The 9947-nt window shown below is 33.9% G+C and overlaps 1 protein-coding gene across 1 annotated transcript in view; it reads right to left on the bottom strand.

Moving 5' to 3' along the window:
• Positions 1-9281, bottom strand: part of LOC108763877 (uncharacterized) — a 13951-nt gene extending 4670 nt beyond the window's left edge. The window contains exons 1-2 of the mRNA XM_018511800.1: positions 9167-9281; positions 6311-8961 (exon numbers count right to left, since the gene is read on the bottom strand). Of these exons, the coding sequence (XP_018367302.1) occupies positions 6311-8947 (2637 nt within the window). The 5' untranslated portion in view covers positions 8948-8961; positions 9167-9281. The remainder of the gene's footprint in view (positions 1-6310; positions 8962-9166) is intronic.
• Positions 9282-9947: the final 666 nt, after the last annotated feature.

Below are 9947 nucleotides of genomic sequence, written 5' to 3'. Positions count from 1 at the left end.
TCGTCGCTCTCCGAAGATTGTGAGCGATTTGAATAGGGATAACAGTTAATTAACTCCATTGAAAAGAAAAACATAAACATAAACAAACGAGAACACCGAGTCTCTGTTTATCATGGGTGGCAGTCATGTGTTCGGTTAACGATTTACTATTGGAAATCTCTTGGATTATTCCATTTGATTCAATCAGAGTTATGAATGAGTATCGACTCTCGAAAACTGTTGAAGAGTCGCAAAAATCAAGCACCCCACATGTGAGAGGCAAGGGGACTCACAAAAATCAAGCACCTCGAAGGGAACAGAGAACTACCACGTCCACGTCGTTGTTCCTGGGTAGCGCTAAGAGTAGTTCATCAATGACTTTGATGGTCCATAACTCGGACCCCAGTGGGCGGATTGTGGACCACAACCAGTGTTTCGTAAAGGGCTTGAAACCAGCTTTCTCATCCCATGGTGAAAAACTAGGGGTTCCATTTAAAAAAACCATCGTGACCCCTGAATGACCTTCAAAATGACCTTCCAAGGATTTTTCAAGGTCAGTACCATACTTCCCCCGTGTAACCCTAAACTTTTCATACGAAACATTTTTCTCTATCCCTACTAGTTTTCGAGATATTTGACTGGATCACTTCAGATGGTCCACCCTGTATATCTTATCGTTAATATAATAAAACTGAAACTATAAAAGAAAGACTCCTATTATGAGTTCATTTTGGGTAAATGCTAACAATCTATTACCTATGGGCAGAATTTAAAAAAATAATAGGACATCTTGAAGGGAATTTAATAAACTTTAAGATAATGTTACGTAAAATTCAATTCAAATTTTTTTGAAAATTTAAGAAATGTAAAAAGTGAGCAAATCGCAAAATCAAAAAATTATGCTAATATGAGATGCCCCGAGGAATCGATAATAAAACGCAAAGTACATCAGTATTACAATTAAAAAACTGTATTTAATATTTTTAAAATACAGCCAGTATGCGCTCAAAAGAAGCATACGATGCATTGTATCCAGAACTCGTATTCAGATAATTGGAACCAAGCATCGCAGAAACAGGCTCGATGTTTATTCCAGTTGTCTTTTTTATTATTGTACAATCACATTTATACTTTAGCAACGATTTTCATTGACATAGAAGCATAGGTTATTTCATATTAGAAATACCTTGGATATCTCATATTAGGATTTCCACGCCTTACGATTTTATGATCATCAAATCTAACTTCTGCAATTAAGCAATTCAACATATCCCGCATTTTTCTATTAGTACGATCTTACTCTGTCACTATCTGAATAATTTATTGCCAAATACTTACTTATTAAATAATAAACAAAGTTTAAAGGCATATCTCAATGAAACTTTAAGACATCCAAATTCTAAAATCTTCTTTTACAATAACTACAAGCAGTGCCGGATTAAGAAATTTTTAGGCCTACAGCGCTAAAAATTTTCGGACCCTTTACATCCTTGAAAAAATACAAAATACTAAAAATAAATATTTATAAATTTATTTAATAAATTAAATATAAAATTTTTTATTATTTTCGTTTTTTGGAACCAATGGCGTGTTTATAATTCATGTTATCTAAATCTAAAATAAGAAACAATAAAAAAGAATAACGAATGATGTTAATTTCAATTAAAGCGAAACCTTGTTTTATATGTATATAGGCGTATTTTCGAACTGAGTTTGCACCGGCCTGGGTTAGATTGATGATATCAATGGCTGCGTTCAGCAGAGAAAGCAGCTTTGCAACTGTTGTAAAATTCTTCAATATGATTGATCTTGCCCTTAGTTCCTCATTGGATCTAAATGTATAAACCAATCATATTAAAGAATTTTACAATAGTTGCAAAGTTGTTTTGTCTGTTGAACGCAGCCAATGATGTCACATGCTTTACTACTGGTTTTTTACAGTGTGAGTGACTTGTGTCGTATCGTATCCAATAGCGTGGAAAGTAATGATAAAGGTAACTGTAAAATTCGTTACCGTTATCAAAAAAAATGTAACTTCGTTAAGGGGATACTGGAGTCTTCTTTTTTACCGATAAAGCAAGCGTTAATATTCCTTGCGCGGTTCTTCGAATTAGAGTTGCACGAAATAAAAATTCCTTCTCCACGATTGAAATATCCGTGCTAATGTACCTGCTCCTGGTATATTTTGTGTCCAAAACTGGGAAAAATAATAAATTACAGATTCCTGTATCCATGTGCTATCAGCTCACCAACATTTACTTCGTGAAAAAATTATATGCACGTTATATGCTCGAAATTAGGGCAGGAGCACATGTAGAATAAATAGACGAATACAGTCGTATCTTTAGAATTAAGTTTTAACGCCTAAATAAAAAGATTAGTGCAAGGAACGAAATTGTGTGTCTAGCGCATGAGAAATCGACGATGTACGACAGCTTAGACTGTTTAGCCATGAAACCGAGCAGTATTTTAGTTGATCTCTTTCCAAGAGATGGCGTTGCAATATGTTAGATAAGGACAGATGAATGCGTTTGAGCGAGACACAACGATATATAATAAGTATAAGAAATGAATGAAAGATGTCACCATTGTCGAATATGGAATTTAAAATAGTCTATACTATCGACCTTGATTAACTTTGACCGTCACTCCAGCATCCCCTTAAAGTTACTAAAAAAGTAACTTGTAATTGCAACTTCGTTATAAGTAAGAGCCCAGACACAAGCTTTTGCATAACGCATAACGCATAGTGCATAAGCGAATCAACTAATCAGAAGCTTTCCTTTTCTCTCATTCCATGGAAAAGAAGAATTTCGATTGGTTGATTTCATTATGCATTATGTATTATGCGTTATGCAAGAGTGTGTGCTGCGGCCATTACTTTCATTCCCTGGTTATGACTGACAAGTAAGGTCTGTCAAAGCGCCGGTCCGAACGCTGATTGATGAAAAACGGGTGATGGGGGTAAATTTTACTCCCACAACCGGCTTTTCACCAATTAGCGCTGTGTCAAAACGCTGTTGCCCGTATGAGGATCCGGGCTAAGGCTGGATCTTCATACAGACACCGACGCTTTGACACAGAGCATTGATTGGTGAAAAGCCGGTTGTGGGGGTAAAATTTACTCCCACCACCCGTTTTTCACCAATCAGCGTTCGGTATCAAAGCGCTGTTGCCCGTATGAGGATCCGGGCTAACGACATGCATGGCGCACGCACGAGCTGGCCGCCCGCGCTGGCGATCAACGAGTACGCGAGCCACAGGGCCCCAGGTCCAGCCCTGAGACGTGCGCCTCATGCGCCTCGTATATAACCCGTCACTGATTACAAGCATGAGGCCTGTTCTTTTTTTAGCCGAATTTTTGCACTAATTCATCTTTTTTCTTTTCTCTTCAGGAGGAAAGAAGATGAACTTGTACAATTTTTGACCTATGTCTTTCACTATGTTTAAATATTATAAAAGATGCTATTATTCATAATATATTTAACTATAAAAATATAAATAACAGAATACTTTTAGACATAGGTCAAAAACTTTTAACGATGTCGTCCATGAGACTGAGCATCGAGCGCTACGGCAAAACAGCAATAAAGTGAAGAGTAGGAATGGTAATGGGCGTAAATATCGACATTTCAATTTCAAGCCAAAAAAGACCGACCTTGGACAGCTCTGCATTAAATAATTTTCAATCCAAGAGCGATAAATTCATGATGGAACAAATAGATAACGTTTATTAGTTTAGCAGAAACGCCACTGGCTGCGTTCAGCAAACTCAACAGTTGAGTGAGCGCTCACTGTTATTCTTTTAGATCGAACTAGATTTTAGATCTAGAAGAATACATCAATAGCAGCAAGCGCTCACTTAACTGTTGAGTCTGCTGAACGCAGCCACTATCTCATATTAGGCGCCTATCTCATAACAGGGAGCTTTCCTTTATATCTGTTCACTTAAATCAGAGCTGGACACCTATCATGGAACAAGTCGGAATGGATTCCGATCGGAATTATTCAATTATTCCCTAGATTTCTATTGTGCTTTCTAGGAAAAACGGAATAATTCCGATCAGAATTCATGATAGGTGCCTTGTTCAGGATCGGGTACTGTTGGCTTGAAATTAAAACGTGTCAATATTCATGCCTATTACCGTCCCTACTTCATTACTGTTTTATCGTAGCGCTCGGTGCTTGGTCTCAGAGGTAACACTAGTCTGAAATCATTAAAAATTTTTTGACCTATATCGTTCATTATGTTTAAAAGTATTCTGTTACTAATATTATATATAATGTATATATAAAATTCATGTATTTTTATAGTTAAATATATTATGAATAATAGTATCTTATAATATTAGTAATAGAATTCTTTTAAACATAATGAATGACATAGGTCAAAAACTTTTAATGATTTCAGACTAATGTGATCCCTGAGACCGAGCGTCGCGCGCTACTATAAAACAGCAATGAAGCAGGGTTGGTAAGAAATATGTTTTAAATATGCTTAATTAATGTTTTTAATATGTTCCAAACATGTTTTTTTTTATAATACTGTTTAAAGCATATATGAAACGTATTAAAAACGTATTTAAGAAACATAATTTACTCTTAAAAAAAAAAACATTAATCTTTGCCAAACCTACAAGTGATGAGCAAGAACAGTAATAGATACAAATACCGACATATTTTAATTTCAAGCCAAAAGTACCTGGGGTCCTGGACAACTCTGACTTAAAACATAAAGAAATATATTACAAATTTGCAAGAGATTATAAAACTTTATGAAAGAAATTCACGAAAAAATAAACTGAAAGTTCAAACCTTTATACCTTTCTAATCATTATAATACCTGACTTGTGGCTTTTATAATTTTAAAATATAGAATTGGAAGAGACTATCGATTAATCCTTAGTACACACCTTAGTTTTTGGCACTCTTAATACACATGTTCGGTCATTCGTGTCTAGGATTAATTTTCATCATTCTCTTTTACAAGTATATATAAATTATTAAACGATTCTTACATATATTTGACGTCTTTAGAAAGTATTTGTGCAGTTATACATTCGTAACAAATTATAGATAAATTGTTATAACTAAATATAGTTAACAAAATGAGAAAAATGCATTTTATATAAAAATGTAAAACTCGGAACAAAAATGTTTAAAGGAAAAATATAGTTCAATATCTTAAAATTGATATTACAAACTACAAATGTATTTTGCATTTACATCTTAAACAATGCGTTTTATTGTTGCTATTGTGTTAAAAAAATTTTGAATTTATTAGGAAAATATTCTTTATAACATACAGATAACATAATATATAATATTATTACTGACAACATTTTAGAACAAGGATACCAAAAATCGCGTTTATTAAAAACTAATATGTTATTTTAGGGTTAAGTTCTCTTTTTTTAATAATTCGTGAAATATTCCCACAATACAACAAAGAATTAGTTGAAAATAAAGAAAAAAAAAAAAATTTTTTTAGTTACAAAAAATGTACACTCTGCACACATATTGGATCATTTGTGATCCAGAGAGGTAAACTTTGAAGTTGTCAGTTAAAAGATACCGCACGAATTGAGGCTAGTAATACACAAAACTTGTTCTCTAAATGCCAAACGTTTTTTTAGAAATAGAAAAGAGACCGGTATTTGACCAGGTGCTCTTAGTATTTCAAAAAAAAAAAAGAAATGCGCAGGACACGAATGACCCAGAGATGTGTATTAAAGGTTAAGATTAATATGTACGTAAAAATTTTTTACAAAAATTTTTCTAAAAATCAATGGTAAATACAATTACAGTCACATCTTTCTGGTTTTCAGCCGGAGAGCTGAAAAGCTCAGGCTTTTTGAAAAATCTCCAGCTCTTCGGCAGAAGGAAAATGTTTCTGACTAATCGTTTTGATGACCTTTTTAAGAGCACTATAAAAAAGTAATAATTTGAAGCCAAAATCTCAGCCAGAAGAGCTATCGAACTCCACGAGAACATTACTCGAAAAGTGACAACTATGAAAACGATATATAAAGACTAAATAAGAATGTACGAGAAAAAAATCATAACACAAAACAAAGAAAGTAAATATCCTCATGGCTGAGCAGTATGCCTGAAAATGTAACAGTAAATGCAAAGTATCTTAACTATAACTGCATCTATAATATTTTTTGAAAAAATCTTAATACGCCTTCTTGTTTCTTGAAAATATAATGGAAATGAAATGAATGCACAATATATAGCGTTTCCAACATTAAGTAAATTTAACCTATACAAAATGTATCGAGCGATTTTTTTAAGTATTTTAGATGCAGTTACAGCAGGACACACATACCTGTAAGCTTCCTTTATCATAAACTTGAGATGTAGTCATATTGCTACTGCTTGCTTCTTGGAGATGTGAGGTACTTTGAGCGGGAGCTACTGAAGTCGATGGAGTATTTATTGTTGCAGCTACTACTGTCTTTGTAGTATGGACGTTAGCTACTTTAGTACTGTCTTTTTCTGTAACTTTTGATACATATGATTCTATTCGAGGTTCTATCATTTTTACCCGATTAATCGATTGACACATTGGCAGAGGTACGACGCACATATCAGATGCTCTTTTGTCATTTGATGATATGCCTGGTAACGTAGAAGTCGGTGCAAATAGACTTGAATTTAGATGAGACACATGAACAATCGGTTCATTCTGCTTTATCACATTAGGACAGGTAGTAAACCTTCCTCCTATTGGATATTGGCTTATGGATGAATTTGAATTTGGACGAACAATTATTTTATTCTGTTTCATTATATTAGTAGGTCCCATCCTTTTAGGTATAGAACATATAGGTATAGAAACAGCTATTGGTGACATTGTAGATACTGTGTTTTTAGTAAGAACTTTTAATTTTGGCGGTGATAAAACAGGAGTTGTCGGTTTATGGAATTTTTCACCTTTTTGTGTCGTGAAATTACTTTGAAGCGTTAACTTTGCCGGTGCCACAATTTTATGAACTTTATACAGTTCTGAATGCCTATCAAATTCATACGTCCTTCTAACTTCCGAATTCTCGATCGAATGTAATTCTTTGCTCTCTGTACCGACTTCTGGTAATGTAAATATCTTTGAATTTGGAACAATGTTAATATTGCTAGTATTGCTACTGTCTTTAAAGGATGTAGTAGATTCATCTGATTTATGATCCAATTTTGTTTTTTTCAAAGGTATTATGCTTTGATTGGTACCATTCGTATTATTTGAAGCTGCTACTTCTGACATATTCTTTTTCATTCCATCATTCTCACCTGTTGATGATACAAATGCTATATTTTCTGATTTTCTGTTATCAGCAATTACCTCGTTCTTCGCACACAACTGTTCTTTTTTTCCCAAAGCTGTATTTGTATCTACCTGATATTCTTGTAGAGAAATATGGGAATTCTTTTTATGTTCTATAAAACTTATCTCATCTGAACATTTTCGTCTCTTTAAATTTTGTGGTAGTGGTCTTTCCTTTGGTAATAAGTCCCACAATGTAAGCTCAATACGATTTCTTGCCAATCGATTCCTATTAAGCATTCTATGAATCAATCGGTAACTATATCTAGGTAGAAGAGCATGTATTAATTTTGCATCTTTTAGGAATTCATCCATATTGGACAAACTGAAGTCATTCATCTCAAGGAATGTATCTTCAGAATCTTTACTGCATCCTGGTCTTGGACTATTTAATCGTTTCTTTATGTATAAAACATCATTATTATTTTCCTCAATGTCTTCTTTAGGCCTATCTTGGATCTTATTGTTAACATCTGTAGCTTGTCCGTCACTGCCAGTAGATAGAACATGAATTTTGTTCGTCAACAATGTATTATCATTATTACTATTCAGCTGGGAAGTAGAACATGAAGATATAGATTCATCAATAATTGTTTTATTTACAGTATTGATAATTGAGATATCATCATAAGAATCATTAGAATTCTCAAAAGAATTCTCAAAAAAATTCTCAAAATTCTCAAAATTCTCAAAATTCTCAGAATTCTCAGTAGAATTTTCCAAAGAATTCTGAGAATCATTGGAAGAATCGGTATCAGAACCAGATGAAACATCAATTACTTCAGCACTTGGGTGTTTCCTAGAAAAATTTAGTGCTTTAGGTTGTTTAAAAACTTTGTTAGCACTATGCTGCATCTCTGATAGATCTTCCATGGAGGTGGATGGTTTTGGTGATAATGGTAGATCTACACTTGTGTCCATGGAAGTCGGCATTTCAAGTTGTTTATACATTTTATCAACACTATGGCATTTACTGTGGTGCACTGACTGAATTTCCAAAAGTGATTCTGGATCATTAATATTATGTATTTCTGATTGAATTTCCATGGTACATCCTGGATTATCAGCAGTATGGCACATCTCCGATTGAATGGTAGATGATGCTGGGTTGTCAACCACTTCAGCATTTATACATTCTGGAAAATTCGACGTTCCAGATTGCTTAGAAATGTTATCAGTATTAACGGATATCTTTGATTGAATTTCCGAAGTGGCTAGTTTTGAGTTATCAAATATTTCTGCTGAATTTATGCATTCCACAAGAGAATTCAGAGTTTCAAGTTGTTCAGAAACTTCATCAGCATTGTGGCCTATTTCCGACTGAATTTCCATGGTGGATGGTCCTGGATTGTTAAACACTTTGGCACTTACACTCTCTACAAAAGAATGTGATATTTCTGGTCGTTCAGAAACACAATCAGTACTATGATCCATCTCTGATGAAATTTCTTCTGTGGACGGTCCTGGATTATTCCTAATATTCAAACAGTTTTGAATATTATTGTTTTCTTTATTCAAAATAATATCCATCATGGAATGGAAGACATCCATATCATATATCGTGTTTTTTAAAAGATTCCGTTCTTCCATTGATAAACGTTGCTGGCATTGAATCAGTAGATTATCAAAAACATCTTTGTTCATAACTTTGCACAATCCTGTAAGTTTGAAGAACAAACATTATAAAATTGAAGTTGTACAAATAATATTTTTAGAAAATATCCTACAAATTATAGAGAATAAGTATATATCTAGTAATAGATAAGAGTAATGTGAAAATCAGACTTTACGAACATGTACGACAAAGCTAACGAGATATTATTATAAATTGATAAAAAGATAATGAGATAATGCGAAGGTTACTTAATAGTTTATTGACATTTTGTTTGCGACTGCAGCAGATTTAAAGCACCTCAACACTTCAACTGCACAAATAACTAATTTCAGGAAGTACAACAAACGAACCGACGAAGCTACTTAAGTACATATACATACACCTTTCGAATTATTGAGAAATAATTGCCTAGTTTACATCGTGCACTTGATACACGTACTAACTAGTAACTTTCTATTAAATTATTTTAATTTCAACGATGTATTCAAAGAATGATGTACTAAATTGGTACAATATGCATCAAAATAATTAATTAAATATACATATCGTATAGATGTTTACACTTATCGCCGAAATTAATAGCGTTTTCGGCCCGATCGGGTTTGCACCAACCTGGGTTGGATTAATCTTTCCTATTGGTTGATATCACACGCTCTACCAATAGGAGAGCGCAAAACGCCATTAATCCAACCCAGGTTGGTGCAAACCCGGTCGGGCCGAAAACGCTATAAGATCATTCAATAGAAAATTACTAGTTAGTACTCGTATCAAGTGCACGATGTAAACTAGGCCAATAGAGATCTGAGATATCCTCTCCTAGGCTGCGTTCGAAAATATCATCCCCCATGCCACCGTGAACGTGTCATCTTCAAAGTAGAGATGGGCGATCTCAAACGATCTGAACGTGAATCCATATTTCGCCCCGATGTATCGATATTTTAAATCGGATTTTTGCTTGGCCGATTAATCAGGAGATCGAGCTTTTAAGCCTAAATTTCGATCTCGATCCACAATGGGTGATTGGTTCGT

Source organism: Trachymyrmex cornetzi, unplaced genomic scaffold (genome assembly GCF_001594075.2).
Source record: "Trachymyrmex cornetzi isolate Tcor2-1 unplaced genomic scaffold, Tcor1.1 scaffold387, whole genome shotgun sequence".
NCBI classification, from domain to species: domain Eukaryota; kingdom Metazoa; phylum Arthropoda; class Insecta; order Hymenoptera; family Formicidae; genus Trachymyrmex; species Trachymyrmex cornetzi.
The sequence above is the reverse complement of the archived record's forward strand: the minus strand, read 5'-3'. Positions and strand labels throughout refer to the sequence as shown.